The sequence below is a fragment of the Mastomys coucha genome, unplaced genomic scaffold (genome assembly GCF_008632895.1).
Source record: "Mastomys coucha isolate ucsf_1 unplaced genomic scaffold, UCSF_Mcou_1 pScaffold20, whole genome shotgun sequence".
NCBI classification, from domain to species: domain Eukaryota; kingdom Metazoa; phylum Chordata; class Mammalia; order Rodentia; family Muridae; genus Mastomys; species Mastomys coucha.
Genome location: NW_022196903.1, coordinates 71,510,561 through 71,530,871, shown reverse-complemented (window position 1 = coordinate 71,530,871; position 20,311 = coordinate 71,510,561). Strand labels below are relative to the sequence as shown.

General features: G+C 38.4%; 1 protein-coding gene across 3 annotated transcripts in view; it reads left to right on the top strand.

Annotated features, from left to right (window-relative positions):
- Positions 1-20,311, top strand: part of Ctnna2 (catenin alpha 2) — a 1,113,581-nt gene that overhangs the window by 124,222 nt on the left and 969,048 nt on the right. For all 3 annotated transcript variants that reach the window (XM_031382231.1, XM_031382233.1, XM_031382232.1), the window contains one exon: positions 11,559-11,665. In XM_031382231.1, the coding sequence (XP_031238091.1) occupies positions 11,559-11,665 (107 nt within the window). The remainder of the gene's footprint in view (positions 1-11,558; positions 11,666-20,311) is intronic.

Here is a 20,311-nt window from a genome sequence, read left to right as displayed (position 1 = left end):
TGAAAAGAGTGGGCCACCATTCAGGAAAATCACCTGCTAAGCCTTTAACCTCTCCTAGATGGCTTCTGACAGATCACCTTAACCTTTAGTCAATCAGCTTGGTTTAGGAATTTCTATGTCACATGGTATGTTGGAAGTTTAACAGAGCCTATGAAGGTAGATGCTACAATCTGTATTTCATATGCATTTCTAGACAAAAGAGAAGAAAGCCATAACATAGGAAGAGATTTTGGTTTTGCTACCACTATTGATACAAATGATAAGATTTTCAATGCAGTGAGAAGCCAGGAAATGAACTAGGTAGATAACAGAATCTATTTTCAATTTCAAATTGCTGACTTTCTATCAGGATACCCAGGAGTAACAATGTTCTATTAAGATGTTACATCATTTCATACTTTGTGTGTACACTATTCTAAGTCTAGAAATCCATTAAAAAGCCACTTAAGCAAGGTAAGGATACAGATACTTCTTTTTAATCATCAAACTTTGGATTATAAATTATTAGTCTCACCTTGTTACCTAAGACGTGAGGGTATATAGCTTCCATCTCACATTTCCACACAGTGAAATTTTACTGTAGCAGAAGAAATAGGAGGCACTGAGGGAGATATGATAATTCAATTCTTTTTTGCTCTGTATTTTTTCATAAGTCATCAAAGCATTGCTTTCCATGCATGTAAGCTTTGACATGAAGTGTTATTATATAAATTTTTGAAATTACTAGAATTTATTTTTGCTGTGCAGAATTCTTTTCAGATTTTGTTAATACAGGTATGGCTTGGCTGTCAACCGAGGACCTGTATACACGTAGCTATATGGGGAAGTGTTACACCTCACTTTAATAGTAGCAGACTGCCTCACTCCTTTTCTCACAACAAAGCAAGAATACTTGGAAATTGCATATTATTTCAATTTTGAATAGACATAGTGACAGATCCTATAATTGCAGCAGCCACATGCATCTCAGGTCATCCTTCAGTTCACTGATCCAGAGCTCTGAATGGTTATTATGTAAAGGACCTTGGTAGCTACTATGCAAAGGACAGTTTATTGTTAAAGTAAGGGGGAGTATGTTTAAAATGAGCAGTGGTTATGGGGGAAATCTAGCAAGACTTTTCTGTTCAACATCTTCAGCTCAGAGTAGGATCAGGAAAAATGACAAGCTTCCTCCCTCCCTTGCTTCCATTCAGATGTACTATCATTATAACACATTTGCCTGTTGGGGACCAGCATACATTTTATGATTTAGTTTCAAGTATAGCAAAAAACCTTTTGCAAGATCATTGAATATAAACAGTTTATCCCTTTATTAACAAGTTAGATCTGTTGTTATATTCTAGATAATATAATTAGAAAAACCTCTTTTTATAGTCCCTGAATAAGGAAAGATGTTACATCAAATGTAGCTGGTGATGATATGATATGATCATAGTGGTTCTTTTTGTTTATTAGATATTATCTTTATTTACATGTCATATGATTTCTCTTTTCCCACTTTCCCCTCCAAAAAACAAACAAACAAAACACAACAAGAACAAACCCCTGTTGCCTTCCCCTCTCCTCATGCTTGCCACCCCACCCTCTCCCACTTATTGGCCCTGACATTCCCCTACACTGGGGCACAGAACCTTCACAGGTCCGAGGACCTCTCCTCCCATGATCATAGTGGTTCTTAAAGAATGAATTCTAGCCAAGTGTGGAACCCAGAACTGGAAGCTTGACACAAGTGCACATTCTCAGACTCAGCTAATTGTAGTGAGTCAGAAGCACTCTTTGTGAGTTGTAACAGTTTGTACATAAATGTTCCCTCTGATGAGTTTTCAAGAAAAAAGCAAGTTTGAAAACCATTTGTGTTCATTTACTCTCACAGCAGTAAAACTGTGCCACAAACTTAGTCCTTTACACAAACCTGTATTTATTATCCCCTGTTGTCTACAGTTAGAAGCTAAGATGAATTTCACTAGCATATCTTACAAGGAATTTCACGGTCTCAGAATCTTACCTGATGTCAAGGTGCTGTTCTGAACAGAAGACAATGGTTGGGAAGATCAGGGCAGTTTCAAAAATGCCCTCGTTTCTCTCTCTCAAGAGAAACGCCTGAAAGGCTCTCACTTTCTAAGTGAGCACCCTGCCTGGAGGCTATAAGTCATGATGGGAAGTAAAATTCCAGTCCAGATCTTTTTGTTTTAAAACCTTTTAAAGATTTATTTGTTTGTTTGTTTATTTATTTGTTTGTTTATTATGAGTACACTGTAGCTGTCTTCAGATACACCAGAAGAGAGCATTAGATCTCATTACGGATGGTTGTGAGCCACCATGTGGTTGCTGAGAATTGAATTCAGGACCTCTGGAAGTCAGTGCTCTTAACCACTGAGCCATCTCTCCAGCCCCTCCAGGGCAGATCTTAACTCCTACCTTGAATAGCTTTGAAACTGGATCTCTTAGATTTCCATTTTAAAGGGTAATATATAAACCCTTTAAATAGTGAAACTTTAGCCCATCTCCTAAACTATATGAGGGTTACTTTTTCCAGAGAATGTTACAGTAAAGAAAGGAATCTACCAATAGGTAGAGATAAGACAATGTCAGCTTCCTTAAGAGTTAATTCAGTTGAGCAGTAAGGCAAGTTCACCTTAATCTATGCTAGAGTTAACAAGGGAAAGCTGGAGAGGTGGCACAGTAGTAAAGAGCACTAGTTGCTTTTCTAGGAGATGCAAGGTTGATTCTCAGCACCCAGATGATCACTCATACCATCTGTAACTCCAGTTCCAGGGGATCCTAGACTCTATTCTGCTCTCAGTGGACACAAAGCAGGCATGTGGTATATAGACACACCTCTAGGCAAAACATCCACACATGTAAAAATAATTAAACTAAAAAGAGATGGGAAGAATAATTAGTCCTTTAATGAAATAATGTAATATTCCTTTCTAGAATACTTCCTATCCCTACCATGAGACTCATCTTGGGCTCCTTGTCCTGTGAGCCCTGACTCTGGAAGGGGTATTTTTTCCTCCTCCTCTTCCTTCATTTTCTCCTTCTTCTCCTCCTCCTCCCCTTCCTCTTCCTCCTTCTCCTCCTCCTCCCCTTCCTCCTCCCCTTCCTTCTCCCCTTCCCCTTCCCCTTCCCCTTCCCCTTCCCCTTCCCCTTCCCCTTCTTCTTCTTCTTCTTCTTCTTCTTCTTCTTCTTCTTGTTCTTCTTGTTCTTCTTGTTCTTGTTCTTCTTCTTCTTCTTCTTCTTCTTCTTCTTCTTCTTCTTCTTCTTCTTCTTCTTCTTCTTCTTGTTCTTCTTCTTCTTCTTGTTGTTCTTCTTCTTCTTGTTCTTCTTGTTCTTGTTCTTCTTCTTCTTCTTGTTCTTCTTCTTCTTCTTCTTCTTCATCTTCTTCTTCATCTTCTTCTTCATCTTCTTCTTCTTCTTCTTTCTTCCACTTGTCAGAGCCTCTGCATTCCATGTTTCTGGTAGGTTGGATTTCTCAGTGTTTCTCTAGAACTGGCCTGTACCAATGTGACTCTCTGTCCATCATGTTTCTGACCTTCAACTGACTTACCTCAAAAGCCATCAGGTTTTTTGTTTTGTATTTATTTTTTTTCCTCACCTTTTCTCCATTGTCATGTTCCAGGCAACTGCCAAGATTTACAGATTCTCTGCTATTTTTTTTTTTTTTTAGAATTTATTTTTAATTATCGTAAATTTGTCCTCAAGCTTCTCTTGAGTTCATTCTTAATTTCTTTTCTTGATGAGACTCAGAACCCAAGAAGGGATCCCTGTTTCTGTAGTGTTATTTGGAACTATGAAGGAACCCTGACTCTTTCAGTAACACCTGGTATAGGAGAACTCGTCAGCTTCGTATTCTTATCTGGGGATATATACCAGGCTCAAAGGCATAAATTGTAAAAATCAAAATAACTACAGTTTAAATTTTATGGCCATGAACTACTTTTTTAACTGTATTGTGCTCACAATGTGAAGTAGTAACAACAACATCTCAACCTGTATGATTCTTTCTCTATATTAACATATATATTACATTACATTGCCTTATTTGATACATTTTCTATATCAACCTATGTCATACATTTTCCAATACTGCTTTTTTTCCAGTTTCACTTATATCTCACAATACATCTTGATGAGTAGGCTGGGATTCCTATAAATATTACAAAGAAGAGAATGCATCACATTTTTATCTACAATTACTTAATTGATTTTCCAAAACAAATGCATTCCCTACAAAATACTACTATCCTTAATTACCAGGTGACAGGCAGAAGCTTAAATCAATAAACTGAATTTGCCAAATATATTTGAAGGTAGTTATCTATCTAATAAGGATAGGTATTATTAGTCCTTATTTTCAATTGAATTTACACATGAGTGATATTAGCCTGTCTTAAAGAAGTTATTGTGGCATTTACTGGTAGCATTGGGAATGGGTTAGACTTCTGGATCTTTGTCTAAAGCATGAACCACATAGATTGAAAACATGTTGGGACAACCACTTAGATAATTAGAAAGAAGCATGTGATTAAAAGAACAATAGAATAAAGAAATGGGGTGATGCACGGGTTCAGAGGCAATTTCCAGGAAGGTTGTAAAGGGGACTCCTACAAGTGCATAGCATTAAATTTGGACATTTGAAAGCAAATGTTATCAAACATACTGGACACTGGAGCAATTGTTATCAAAATGGATTTTCCTTGTCAACCATGAAGACAAGGTACTTCACCCTCTCTGCCAACAGGGATTTTTCTTCTGACTTTGCTTTTTTTAGATTTATCTTTCTGTTCCTTATTATGTTTCCTCATACATCTCCTCCTCTTCCTCCTCTTCCTCCTCCTCTTCCTCCTCCTCCTCCTCCTCCTCCTCTTCCACTACCACAATCTAAGTGGTTGTCCCAACCTATTTTCAGTCTGTGTGGTTCAATTCATTTGTGATTGACAAATGACTGCTGAGCAAAGCCTCTTCTTTATCTATGGTAGATACTCCAAGCTTATCAAAAAGATCTCAGGATGGGCTGTGTGATCATAATTTATGAATATCCAGTTCAATGTCTTTCAAGAAATAAGTCACATCAGATATTAAACGGGTTGCTTGGACCTTTTTCTTGTGCTTGTAAAATTGTAATGTAGGATGGAAGACATCCTGTCATCTTATTATGTATTTTTTAAAATATACTGTAGTGCTTATGGTACTGTTTTACACAAGGGCATACCTTAAGCAAACATATATCTTAAACATATTGTTCCCAACATGGCCTGCTTCCACTCCTTCCTAATCAACTTCCCCCCAGACTCCTTAGTCCTCTTTTTGTCCAAGAGAGAGTCATGTCCTACGCTTACACAGGATTTTATGTATTTATGTCAAACAAAGGAGCCACACATGAAAGGATATATACAGTAATTGTTATTGTTACTGTTCTGTATTTGATGTCTTTCTGTGAAGTAAAATAAGATTTTTTTCCCAATTGAATCAATAAGAAACAGAATTACTTCTGGGACACTCTTTTGTGGACATAAGAAATAATGTTAATTGTATGATCCAGACTGGAAAAATGAAAGTGGCTGAAACTACAGTCTTGGTGTTTTCTTTTGTGTTTTACTAAAGATTATTGGCTCAAACAAAAACGTATGATGCTGGGCCTCTAGTCCCCAAATTTTTGAACCTCGTCCTGCTAGATGAGGCTGTTTTGAATATCTATTTTCCTGTACCTTGGTGATGATAATACATATTATAATTGGGGGAAATAATTAGTTAACAAAAATAACTAATTCTTTCAGAAGTATTAGTATACATCATATTTCTCAAAGTGCTTAAGAATGACTTTGTGATATATATGTTTTTATGAATTTTTTCTTGAGGAATCTGAGGCTAAGCAAAGACCAGTGATTGGACATTATTCCCAAACTGAATAGCTACAGATGTTTTTAATTCAAAAACATTTATGTGACATCATTGTATTAACTAGCTTCTGGATAACTATCCATGATGAAGTCTTGCTGATTTGTGATGTGTAAACGTAAGTGTGTTCTTTGTTGCCACAATGATTTTTCTGAGGGTTGCCTGATCGGGTTTGCTCTAGCTGGGCATGGCAACCTGGCTCTAGGTGTGACTTTCCTCATCCTCTTCTGTGACTGCCATATCAGAACGTTACAGCACATTCTGTGCGGATTTCCATCTAGGAAAATATACTGTAGACACATCGCCTAGAAGTGCTGACAATATGAGATCTACACTAGGAACTTGTTTGACAGCAAAGAACTAGGTTTTTGACTTCCACACATACACTGTGGCAGGCATGTGCCTGCAATCAGACATCATCATCATCATCATCATTACCACTACCATCACCACCACCACCACCACCACCACCACCACCACCACCACCACCACCATCATCATCATCATCATATCATCATCATCATCATCATATCATCATCATCATCATATCATCATCAACATCATCATCATCATCATCATCATCATCATCATCATCATCATCATCATCATCATCATCAATCAAGCATGCTTGCTAACATGATACACCTGGGAAGAGGGATGCTCACCTAAAGAATTGCCTGTATTAGATTGGACTGTGGGTGTATCTGTGGGACATTTTTATGATTGCTAATTGATAAATGAGGGCTCAGCTCATTAAAGGCATTGCTATCCATAAACAAGTGGGCCTGAGTTATATGAGAGTAGCTTACTTTGAGCCTGGAAGCCAGCCAATAATCAGCATTCCTCTATGGTTTCTCCTTCAGGTTCTTGGCTTGAGTTTCTGATTTGGCTGCCTTTGATGATGAACTTTAACTTGTAATCTCACATAAAACATCTTCTTCACAAAACGATATTTTTCACAGTAACAGAGAAACAAAACCAGTGCAGCTACTTTATGAGTACTGAATGTCGCAGTAGGACAGTGTCCTCAGCAGGATTCAGCCATATTGACAGTTTCATGGACTAGATGCCCAGTTATCAATTCCTGTACTAACTTCTTGCAGGCATGTGCGACCAATGACATCCAGGTTCCATTTGCCCCAGATAAAATTGTCGCAATACTAAATCATAAACTTACTAACTTATGGAAGCATGAATTTTTATGTGCACTTTGATTACTTAATTATGCATTCCTCCAAAGAGTACTTTATCGATGGCAGCAATGTCAAAAGGGTGGGTGTGTCTGCTCAATTCTATGTCTTCCTTTGTGTTCACTTGGAATCTAGAAGCAGAGGTTAGTTGGTGAACTTAGAAGATGGTAGGTATAATGACCAAAATAGACTTTAAAAAAAAAAACAGTTTCATGCAATTTCAATTGATGAGAGGCTTTCTCTCTAAGTGTTTCAGTTCAAGGAGAGTAGATGTGGTAGAAAGCAATGATATTCTGAATAGCAAAGCAGACACGTTTATCGTAGAAAATAGCAGATTACCAGGGTTACATCAACCCCTGAACTGAAGATGAAGAAAACTCTTACCTTTGCCTGAGGCTCAGTAGGCAGCTCTTCTAGTTGTTTTCAGAGGTAGTCTGCTGGAGTCTCAAATTGTAACATTATGGGTCCAGCTCTGCCTCTACTTGAAAATGTGGACATGCAACACATGGTGGGAAGACTGTGAGGTACAGGCTCCCCCCCTTTGTTTTAACCTTACAGTAAACAGTGTGATCATCTTGGCAGTGCTGATGACATTCTGCAGAGGAACTTGCCCCTCCATTCAGCTACCAGACTAAGAGACAGTGGACCCCATGGAGCTGGAATTTCTCCAGGACCGTCCTGCTGGGAGAAACAATAAGCTGAAACCTGGTGCCAGTCAGAATTAGAGCTTGCCTCCTGAAAGAGGTTTCACACAGTGTTGACAACTTGTCAAAAGACCTTCTAGACAAGATTGGAGTCCAGTCAATGTTGATAGGCAGGGCCATATTTTGAACAGATGTGTTTCGCTATGCATAATTTTTGCCCTCTTTTGAAAATCTAACATTTGTGGTAACAGACCACAGATGGACCCAAGGTAGAGGTCACTTGTTCTTCACCACCTCACCTTCTTTCGCCCTTTTGATAACATCTCCTTTTTACACTTTCTCTATAACCTGTGATTTAATTGGTGTTTTGAGGACAGGTGGTTGCTTCCAGCATGTTAGGACAGCAAGGAGTAGGTTTCAACTCTAACCATTCCAGCAATGACAACAAACTTGGGAAAATCAGCATTCAAGTTTCCTTTCAGCAAATTCATCACATGTAAATGTTTCTTTTCTGTGATTGAATATGGCCTGTGTAGCAAAGAAATGATTTGGGTTATTCCTAAGGGGACACATTGAGTGATTTGACAAGAACTTCTTTCATGTTTAGAAAAAAGAATATTCCTGTGACCTTCAGGGCTGGGCTGTGACTAACTCAGCTTCTTGGCTCACAGAAAGCTTGGCGTTCTGCTAAGGAGCTTTTCTCTTTTCTATTTGAAGCCAGATCAGTGGATCTGAGGTGACTGTGCCAGCATTTTTGGTTCTCACCCCAGTGGGTTTTTTTTCCAGTGTGTTACTTTATGAAGTTATATATTGGAACACTCTGAAAGGACTCTCTGTGCCTCCCTTGATATGATCACTTATATAACTATCCTGCCCATCTCATTTCAATTTCATTTATAGATGTTATAGATGAAATTCTCTAGTGTGTGAAGATCAGAGGGTGTGTATGTAAGGGTTTGTGCACATATTCATATGTGTGTGCACATTCATGTGGAGGCAAGAGAACAACTTTGCCTGTGATTTATCTCAGGTGAGGTCCATTTAGTGTGTGTGTGTGTGTATGTGCGCACGCATGTGTGTGTGTGTGTGTGTGTGTGTGTGTGTGTGTGTAAAATGTCTGTGTGCCATTCCTATGCTAATATTTGTGCAGATGCATTCATTCACATGTACTGTACATGTGCAGGATCCCAAGGAGGATTTTGGGCGGCAGATTCTCTGGAACTGGAGCATTAGGTTGTTGTAGGATGCCTGATGTAAGTCCTGGGAACTGCTGGAATCTTGTTCCTCTGCAAGGGCAGTAAACACTCAATCTCTGAGCCATCTCTCCACCTCATCAAACACCTTGTTTTGTTTTGTTTTTCCTTAGTCGTATTTTATTGGATATTTTCTTTATTAGCATTTCAAATGTTACCCGATTTCCCCGAGATTGGCTCCCAGAACCCCCTATCCTATATCCCCTCCTCCTGCTTCTATGAGGGTAGACCCTCACTCACCCACCCACTTCTGCCTCCTTGCTCTCTCATTCTCCCACACTGGGGCATGAGCCTTCCCAGGACCAAGGGCCTCTTCTCCCATTGATACTTGACAAGGCCCTTCTCTGCTACATATGCAGCTGGAGCCATGGGCCCCTCCATATGTACTCCTTCGTTAGTGGTTTAGACCCTGGGAGCTCTGGTTGGTTGTTATTGTTCTTCCTGTGGGGTTGCAAACCTCTTCAGCTCCTTCAGTCCTTTCTCTAATTTCCCACTGTGGATCCCATGCTCAGTCCAATGGTTGGTTGTGAGCATCCACCTCTCTATTTGTCAGGCTCTGGCAGACCTTCTCAGGAGACAACCGTATCAGGCTCCTGTAAGCAAGCATTTGTTGGCATCCACAATAGTGTCTGTGTTTGGTGACTGTATATGGGATGGGTCTTTAGGTGGGGAAGTCTGTGGATGGCCTTTCCTTCAGTCTCTGCTCCACACTTTGTCAACATATTTACTCTCTTGAGTATTTTGTTTCCTCTTCTAAGAAAGACTGAAGCACCCACATTTTGGTCTTCCTTCTTCTTGAGCTTCATGTGGTCTGTGAATTATATCTTGGGTATTCTGAGCTTTTGGGCTACCTTGTTTATTTTTTAAGTCAGGGTCTCTCACCTACCTACCTTTATCCATCATGGTTTGGACTTCTGCCTCAGTCTATAAGGTGGTCCAGACAATGATGGACAAAGGTCTATGGGAGCACACCTTGACCTGGACTGCTTAGATGCAGATATCCGTGAACCTCTACACTTTAGCCTTTCTTTGTTCCTCTTTATAACATGACCAAGTTGATCACGTCACCTTTTTTATTTCTGCTTCCCACTATTAACTTAGATGCTTGTTGGCTTCCTGAGGACAGATGGCTGAATTTGGCTTCTTGTGGCACAGGCTATGACACCAAGTTTGGTAGCAACGTCAGTGCAAGGAAGAGCTATCAAAACATTTGCAGGAAGCTTCTGGCATCCTTACCCCCTCTATAGCAGAAGCCCCATGCCCAGATGCAGAATTCCCTGCCTGTCAGCATTGCCTGTAGCAGTTGCTAGTGTGAATGGGGAAATTGTAAAGTGCCGGTAGGTTTCTGAACACCAGTAGCATGTGACTGCCAACTATTGTTGTTGTAAAGGAACCCAATTCTAAATCTGTGTACTTGGATAGCTGTGTTCGGTTTATTTAGAACATGGCATTTGGAGAGATATAAAATACCAGCATGCTGTGGTTTTTGCCTTTTCTTATTTTCCTGAGCAAATTGGTCGGGTCTTTTTACTGAATGATTACCTAGCTGTAGGATGTAGGAGGGAGGACTGGTGAAGAAGTGTTTTGTCATGGTGCCTAGTGTGGTAGACTTTTTACGTTGTTATTTTGAGTAGGAATAATCATCTGTATTGGTGTATAAGGATGGAATTTGGTCATGGCATTGATTCCAAAGAAGAGAGCAGCCATGAACAATTTGATTTATGATGGCGTTAAGGCAAATAATTCATATTCAGTTTCTACAATCTAAGGTCGCCTGGCTGGTGTTTAAATGTCAGAATGTATTCAGCAATTTCTTGATGAGTATCATACCTCAGATGGAATGTATAATTTATTTTTGGAGGGCAGAGTCATATTTTGTTTTGACCTATTTGAAAATAAGGAGGCTACCTCTGTATTAGTTGTTCTTAGGTGAGACAAATAGACTTCTTAGATACTCATGCTGTGGGGTATGTAACATTGCCAAGTAACTTGATTCTGAAGTTAGCTGGTAATATTTATCCATGAGTACCATGTTTATGGAATACTCTTCCTATTCTTAAGTGATGAGAACTATTGCCCCAAGGTGTATGATACTGTAAGGTTTGAATTAACAAGAAAACAGTGAAGTGGTCTTGTAATGCTCTGGGAACATGCACCTGATGATCATAAGGAATATACTTTGATTCACAGTTTTTGTATGTCTTTCCACTGGCTATAATGTTAACTTTTCAATTCTCCCAGTTCTATTTTTATTCCTGAGAACATTTGTCACACCAAGACATAATTGTTCTCTGATTTACCTGTCATCAGTTTCAAAGCATAAGTTTCATGAGATCAAGATCCAAGCCTTTGTCTGCACTAGAATGCTAAGACACCTTCCAAAATATCTCAGATCCAAGAATTTCATAACAGCACTAGCTCAGGTTTTCCCATACCTTGACTTTTCAGGGTTAGATCTAAAGCAATCTTCACACGTTTTCTAAGTTTGGGTAATGAACTCCTTTTGAACTTCATGGTCATGGCACATGTTCTTGAACATTGTTTCTAATGGATGCCATATGTTCCTGCAGGGAGCATGACTTCGGCAACTTCACCTATCATTTTAAAATGGGATCCCAAAAGTTTGGAAATCCGGACACTCACGGTGGAAAGACTGTTGGAACCACTTGTGACACAGGTAAGGGGCTTTTTACTATGTCAGTTTTGTTGTTGCTGTTGTATTGGTGAGTTCCATGATCTTCTCAAGACTGTTGAAGTTTTTGAAGAGGATACACCTTACCATCATATAGACTACTAAGTACATATCACTTCTTCAAGTGAGGACAGTCTTGTTGCCTTATATGATTTAAAGAAGCTTTTAGCAATACTTAAAATGACTTATTTAATTGATGAGATAATAAGAGGAGGCCCTTGGTGAAGGGAGACCTCACTTGCAACAATGGTTTCAATGATTTCTCAAGCACTTTCAGGTGTAAGTGCACAGGTGGGAAAAACTGTTGACTATTCCCTAGTAGTGAAATTTTTTTTCATTATTCTCCTTTCAGTTGACTAAGGCAAACTCTGCCTTGTTAGGCTGGACAGTTGCTCTATTTTTGTGTTGACACATTTCCATGAGGTGACTGTCAAGAGCACGGAATGTCAACAGGATTTTAAGTGTTGGGAATTAATGTTTAGTGTCTCATGAATCATGCCCTTTGCAATCTGAACCCTTAAGTTCCTGGAATATGAAAATGTGAACTTTTATGATGCATTTGTAGAGATTCATTATGCCACATGAAGCTTGAGGCTATTTTTATTGGTTTGTGCTGTGTGCTTTAACAAATTACCATCAAGTTAATGGCTTCAAGCAACATAGATTTATTGTTTGATGGCTTTAGAGGTCAAAAAATCTAAAGTCAAGGCTAGGCAGGGCTGAATTCTTATTGGATACTTGAGCAGAAAACCATGTCCTTGCCTTTTTTTTTTAGCTCCTCTTGACTTCTGTGACCTCTTCCTGTATATTTGACATTAGCCATATAGAATCTGCACATTTCATTCCCTTGTCTCTGCTGTATTCATGTACCCTCTCTGATATTGATCCTCTTAGAATGCTGTTATATCGAGCCTACTTGAATATACTAGAAAATTGCCTACATCTTCATATCCCTAAACAAAATGTATCTTTAAAGGCCTTTTGCTATTTAAGGGAACACATTTAGAGTTTCCGTGAATAGAGGGTAGTTTTTGTGAGGGGACTGAGGGTTATCATTCATCATGACACAGGGTAGCTTCTGGGTACTCCCCATGTAAAAAACATTTTCATTAAGTCCTCAAGTTACTGAAAGTCTCAACCATTATAGCTTCAATGGCATTTCAAAGTCTCACCAGTTTTGTTGCCTTTAAAGTCTCCAAACTCATATGAGTCTTTTAGGGATAAGTCCATCAAAGTTCTTTTCCAGCTGTTTAACTGTGAGAGGATGAGGCAGGGTCTTCTGAAATGAATTGATAAGAGAGGCAGACAATCTCAGTTATAGACATTCCAACTCCAAAACTGAGGAAGTATAAGAAAACTTTGCCAGCCTCAAGATTATAGCTTCTCGTGGGCAAGTGCCACTGAATTCCAAGGCCTGTGAACAACCTTCTGGGGCTTGAGAATCTCCTGTTGCTCCTGTACATATATGGCCTGAGTTTTGGTAGATCAAATTTGAGGGATGCAGTAATCCCTTTGAGTTCTGCCCTTTAAGTAGAAGCCTTTAACCTTTTCAAGAACATCATGGTTTCCCATGTGTACCTGTGATAACTCATTCTGTTGAATAATCTGTTCCATAAAGTCTTTCTTCAATATCCCAATGTCTAGACACTGTCTCTGATGCAATGGTCAAGGAAACCCCATCTCACAGGTGTAGGTTCACAGCCCCCTTGATACTTGATACTTTGAACTGTGTATTCATGTAAGGTACTAGCAAAAGGCCATGGGGTTACACAATAGGTTGTGTCTCTTGTTAAATAAGGAATGGAGAGAGTGTTACAGTTTTGGAGTGGAGGTGATACATAATAACCCTTCAGGAATGAAGTTTATTAGGAGAAACTCAGTTTGAGCCTTCAGATGAAGTTTATTAGTTTGAAACTCTATTTGAGCCTTGAGTTGAGAAAGTATTAGAAAGAAACAATAACACATTTAAAACCACTTAACAGGACATTAAATAGGGAAGGACTTACCTTTAAAAATCTGGAGGCAGTCTTCAGAACGAAATTAGTCATGGTGGCTCATACCTTTAATATTTAAACTTATAAGACAGGGGCAGACACAGTGACGTACATAGTAAGTTCCAGGTCAGCCAGGGTACATTATAAGACTGTGACTCAAAACAAACAAACAAACAAACAAAAAACAAAAACAAACTAACAACAAACCCAAACCCCAAACTGAAACCAATAAAAGACAAAAAAAGGGGGGTGGGGGAAGGTTGGAAGATTAATTTAAAGTGAAAGCTTCCAAAAGAAGGGGGCCTTCAGGGAAAATCCTTCAACAGAGGATCTGTCTCACATCTGTAAGTTGTCTGGGACTATTAGGAAGTTCCATATCATATCATGGGATTTAGTCTTAGATAGCCTGTCTGGAAAAGAACATGGAGTAGTTGGGTATCAGTTAGCATCACAAAGTGAGGGCTGAAGCCACAGAGCAGATCAGCTTCTGAATCTAGCTTCAAGGCAGGGTCTGGGGCCTTGGTGGGTATCTTCTGGCTGTGAGATCTCCCCTCTTAGGTGACCACATTTTTAAAGACAAAAACAGTAATTGGGCATCTCCCTACAGGTTTTCCTGAAGGTGACTATTTTAATTTGGACCTCTTTTGCAATCTTCAAAGGCTGAGAACTTTCCAAATTATGATTTTCTCTTTCTTTTCTTTTTTAACTGTAATCATTTTCCCCTGTGTTTACCTGTTTTCTCTCACATTTTTAAAATAATCATCCTGGGGAAATGAAGCATCCCTTCATGGCTTTGCTTAGAATGTCTTCAGATGAATATCTATGTTCCTCAGTGTTCTGATTTCCACAGAGCTGAAGAAATCAATTGAGCCTAATTTTCTGTTACTCTCCAACAAAGTTTTCCTTTCTTCTTCTTTCCAACACCATGATCCTTACTTATTGCATTCCATCCCTCTGCTGCTGTCTCCTTTGATGATCAGATTTCTGACAAATCTCTTTAGGATATTTTGAGACACTGTTGGGACCATGTTCTTGATGTTCTCAGCAATCACTAGCAGAGGTTTTAGGAGATATACTTAAAAACAGTCAAACAAAAACAAAATAAAATCCACAGAAACCTTCTAGTAAGGAAAACAATGATTTAAATATTGTATTCATTCATTGTGGTGAGGTGAAGAGGTCAGTGGGCAATTTTGGAGAGTTTCTTCTGCCTCTGGAGTCTGGGGATAGAACTCCGTCATCAGACTTGTTGAAAAGTGCCTTTACCTGCTGAGCCTCTCACTGGCCCAAGAAGGTTGATTATTTTTATTATCATTATTACTTTATCATCATCATTACTATTAAGGCTTCTTTCATCTGCTATGTTCCTTTAATCAATCCAAGGGCTTACTAACAAAGCCCCACTTTGCAAAGACAGTGACTGTATTACTTTCCAGTTGCTGCGGCCATGATTTACCACGGTTGTATCTTGTAACTTAAAGACTACAGACATATAACTTCACAGTTGTGAGAACGGATTTAGCTATGCAACTGACTATAATACCCATGAAATGCCGCCAGTGTCTGTGTGCTTTAACTTGCATGCTATAGGGTGATAAAAATTCTCTTGTGCATGTTGTTGTTAAGCTGGAAATTTTTACATGGTGGCATGTAAAGAATTACTTCCAGCCCTGGAATGAACTCTTACTGGTCCATGTGATGTGAACTCTGCTTCTTGGAACACCTACAAAAGAAAAAAGGGAGATAGTAAAATATTAGATATAAATTCCACAACTGACATTTAGAGAAAAATGTAGAACACAGAGAAAAATTGGACCACAGCACCAGTGTATCAAATGCATGCACACAACTTCAAAAATAAAATACTGTTCATAGCAAAAGCGAATGCCCAGGGGAAGCCCATTACTACTTCACACTTTCTTGAAAGATTCGATAGTGGGTAAAACATAGAACACAAAAAGTAGAAGTTGATGTGTTCAATCAAATTCCTTCCCTTACTTAAAAAAAAAAAAAAAAAAAAAAAAAAAAAAAAAAAAAAAAAAAAAAAAAATCAGGAATTTACTATTAATAAAAATTAAATTTTCTAGTATAACTTTATATAATATTAATTAAGATATGTATGAAAATTATAGATTTGTCTGACAACATTGACATTGATAGAATTTAAGTCCTGGAATTAGAAGAGAGAATTTACCCTCCATCGTTAGTAAGCTAATGAACCAAAGGTCGTTCCATTAGAACAGGAAAGCATCTACTGAAATGCTGGTCTTCATTTCCTTGTATAAATAATATTAAATGCATGATAAATGACACCAACTGCTGTTTCAAAAGTGTAATGAGTTCTTCTAAATTGTCCCGACAGGCAAGAAATCTCCACAGGGTTTTTTTTTTTTTTTTTGGTTTTTTGTTTTTCCACTTTCATATCGTGTTGAGAATTATGCACTGGGTCCTGTGAAGTTATGCAGCAGGAAATTCAACGGTTGACTTTGACTTATACTCATAGTATTAATAAGTAGCTCAGAAGCTAAGTGATAAGTGTATGGGCTTTAAAATCTTCAACATCGGTTTTACATGTTTAGAGAAAGTTTGTAATTTTAGCCCTCTCCTGTAGTAATTTGTGCCTCAAATAGACCATCCCTCCTTGATTCCCAAGAGTACTTACTTCCCTTAGCTACATTTACAATGAGAGAAACGGAAAGTTCATTTTCAGCTCTGGGTTTGATAAACCAACCACACCTGATCCAGAATTAAAAGCAGCATTCAGAAAATAAGTGCCTCTAAGAACCAAGCCATTTCTCCCATCCCCCCGTTTCCCTATGCTGTATTATGTCTTCTTAACAATTTCCATTATTTAACATGTCATTTATAAATTGAACAAAACAATGGTCATATAAAAGGAGGACTCATGGTTTGCTGCTCTGAACCCTTTTCCATTTATCTTAAGAATATGAGTATTGATAAATGTCTTCATTCACAGATTAATACATTTGAGTATATAACAGTACAATATGAAAGCAGCTGTGCATGCATTCCTGTCAAAGAACTAAATAGGGGAAAAATAAGAGATACAAGAACACCATATAATGGTGGATCTGGTCAAAGTGTTCATTCTTTGATAACTTTTTGTATCTTTTTCTAAACCTGTTTCCAAGTATTTCATATGTTTTATTACTAGGTTCTATTTTCACGTTTGGATGGTGTTTTCTTTTCCTTAAATACCAGTTTTCAGCTTTTAAGTTGAATTGAGGGCACCTGTGCCTGAACCATATAAAATTTCACAAGGATTTTTGATAATTGTGTAGCTTTTCTCCTTTAAAATATATATACATAAATATAGAGTAATTGCATGGCTTGAATAGAAGTAACCTGGTCATGAGTCGAGGACTTAATTCTATCACTTACATTAACATTTAACTGAATGACTATTTAATATATCTAGTGGCTTACATTACAAATAGTCTCATCTCTTAATGTCAACACTTCTCAAGTCAGTAGTAAATGGCATATATCGCAGATGGTTCTATCGAAATACTTTTTTGAATTAAGGTCACAGGTAAGTGTGAAGCAGTCATTGGCCACTTCTAAGATACAGATTTAATTGATGACTATGTAATCTAGAGTCAGATTAATTTCTGTTTGGGCATTAGGCTCAATATTTTAATGTCTAATACCAGATGGAAGTGATGCTCTTTCAGTTATATGTCCAGCTGTATGCTGGCCATGTTTTGAAACTTGATTAATACATAAAGTCTTTTTAAACACACACACACACACACACACATCATGAGAGAGAGATTTGAAAATGATACTTAAGCTATTAAAAATGTAAGAATGCAATGCACATATATATCTACTAGCATTTTTTTTTTGCAAAATAAATCCAAGATGCAACCTAGCTAAAAACCAGCATTAATTACACTGAGGATATTTTTCAGAGACAAAGAATCATTGTCCATGAGAAAATATGTTAGTGTAATCCTAGCTTAGTTGTTTGTTTTACACACACAAACCACCCTGGAATACAATAGGAGTTATCCATCTCCCACTGTTAGAGACAGCTGCTTTCAATCACAGATATCCAGAGCACTGTGGTGTAATTTTACTGTGCTTGGCATACATTTACCCTCTGTTAACTGGCACCATCTGCCCATGCCTTCCCTAGGAAAGCCAGACTCAATCAGCCAACCATTATCATGATTTGAGACTACAAACTGACTCTCTTAGTGATGAAAGTACTGAATTCTCTTATATCAGAATATTTATTTGCAATAATGTCTGGAATAAATGCAGTCATTATATTTTATAATAATAAAAATAATAGTCTTACCACTAGCCAAGAACTACTGCAGAGAGAGAGCGAGAGAAAGAGAAAGAGAGAGAGAGAGAGAGAGAGAGAGAGAGAGAGAGAGAGAGAGAGAGAATGAATCCTTTCCAGGGGTGGACCATGTAAATTCTTATCCAAATCAAAGCAGTCAGTCTGAAATCATATACACGAATGAACTCAAGGAGTTACCTCTCTCTCTCTCTCTCTCTCTCTCTCTCTCTCTCTCTCTCTCTCTCTCTCTCGTGTGTGTGTGTGTGTGTGTGTGTGTTGGGGTGGGAGGTATGTATGGCTGAAGATATTATTTACTACATCTAACTTAGTTTGTCATGCTTGTACAAGCACTTTACCACCTGAAACATTTCCCTGCCTCTTGATCCTGATTTCTTTTACAAGTGACAAGCTCACAGGGGCTGTCTTAAGGTGGCAATTAAGTGTCCTTATTCAGTTTCATTAGATTCTGAACGTAGATGGAACTCTCCCCTCCACGAATGTGCAGCTAATCACAGATAACCAAAGGCTCTGAAAAGGGAGAAAGACACCCATGCTTCTCCGGGTGTCATGCCATCCTAGGGCCTTCTAGGAGTTTTTTGTTTTGTTTTGTTTTGTTGTTTTTTTTGTTTGTTTGTTTTGTTGGTGGTGGTGTGTTTGTTTGTTTGTTTGGTTGGTTGGTTTTTCAAGACAGGGTTTCTCTGTGTAGCCCTAGCTGTCCTGGACCTCACTCTGTAGACCAGGCTGGCCTCGAACTCAGAAATCCACCTGCCTCTGCCTCCCAAGTGCTGGGATTAAAGTCATGTGCCCCCATTGCCTGGCCTTCTAGGAGTTTTTATTTATTTCATTTTCTGATTTGGCAAAGTAAATATATTTCATTTGGTGATTGAGTAAAATAAGACTTGAAAAGAAGACATTTAAAAGAAGCTTAAAGTCGGGCTAAACTAAGTTGTATTAAACAGTGGACTGTGAAGACTCATAGGCAAAATGGGCCAAATACAGAGAAGGAGCAGCAGGGATATAGAAGAGGGTGGGGTAGATTTCAGGGCTGAGAAGGAGGTAAAGGAGGAGAGAAGGTAAAACACATCCCATAATAAAGGGATAGCACCAAGAGTGAGGCTTTGAAAGGTGGTCTACCTTCTCTTGTCTGTGTCACTTGATTCTGGTAAAAGCCTGCAGTGTGCTGCCATGGATCCATTTTATAAACAAATCCCTCAACCTGCAAATGAACACATGAAATTGACTAATCTGTGTTTTATTCGGTATGTATGACTGTCTCTTATTTTTTCTCAAAAACTCTTTCATTCTGTTTAACAATAAAATCAAGCTGTTAAAATTATTTCCCCTTGTGTTCTTTCCTTTTTTAATCTGAGTGCTCCAGTGAATATTTTCAATGGGGAAAATAAAATTTTAGATTAACTTCATAAATGAAAGTCCTGTCAAAGAAGAATAAGATTTGAATGTGTTAGCAACAAGTCTATTAATGAAGTTTTATGTGAGCTAATTCAGTAATTTCCAGGAACAAATTATGGGAGGGCAGTAATCATAATTACTCTGATGCAGATGGCAGAGAAACCTTACTTGAACTAGAGACAAAAAGGAAGAAAAGGAGGAACCCTCACCTAGAGCAAAGGATTGCCAATGGAGCGATAATGTTGCATTCACTCAGAACTAGTAAACTAATTAAAGCTTGTCAAGGTTTCAGCTGAAGGAGCAGGACATGTCAGCATGTTCTTCTACATGTCTGCCATGTTGCTGTTGAAAGTGTAAACTGTAAACTTTGCTTTCAAGTAATTCAAGAAAGACAGGCGGTAAAAGAAAGCACTGGGAAGATCTAACACATTTCTGAAAATAAACCTCTTAATTGATGACACTGATATTCCAGTTTGGTGGGTTCTCTTTTTTTAAAGATTTATTTTTATTTATTTATTTGTAAGTATGTGGATGGATATGTGTCTGCGTATCACCTGTACACCCAGTTGCCAACAGAAGCCAGAAGAGGCTGCCAGATCCCCCGAAGCTGGCATCACAGGTGGTTTGAACTCTCTAATACGAGTGTTGGGAACAAAAACCAAGCCTCCTGGAAAAGTAGCAAGCCTCTTTTGGCCTCCAAGCCACTAAGCATCCCTGATGAGACTCTCCATGGATTTCTGATCTATACCTCATGCTAAGTTTCTTTCTTTGATTCTCTGTCTCCACATTTTTATATTCTTGATGTCTGGGGCTTCATCCTGGTAATCCTTTTCTTTCTCCATTTTTTTTGTCCTGTGGGGGTCTATTCACCCCTATGGTTTTCATTATAACAAGCATGCTGACAACAGAGCT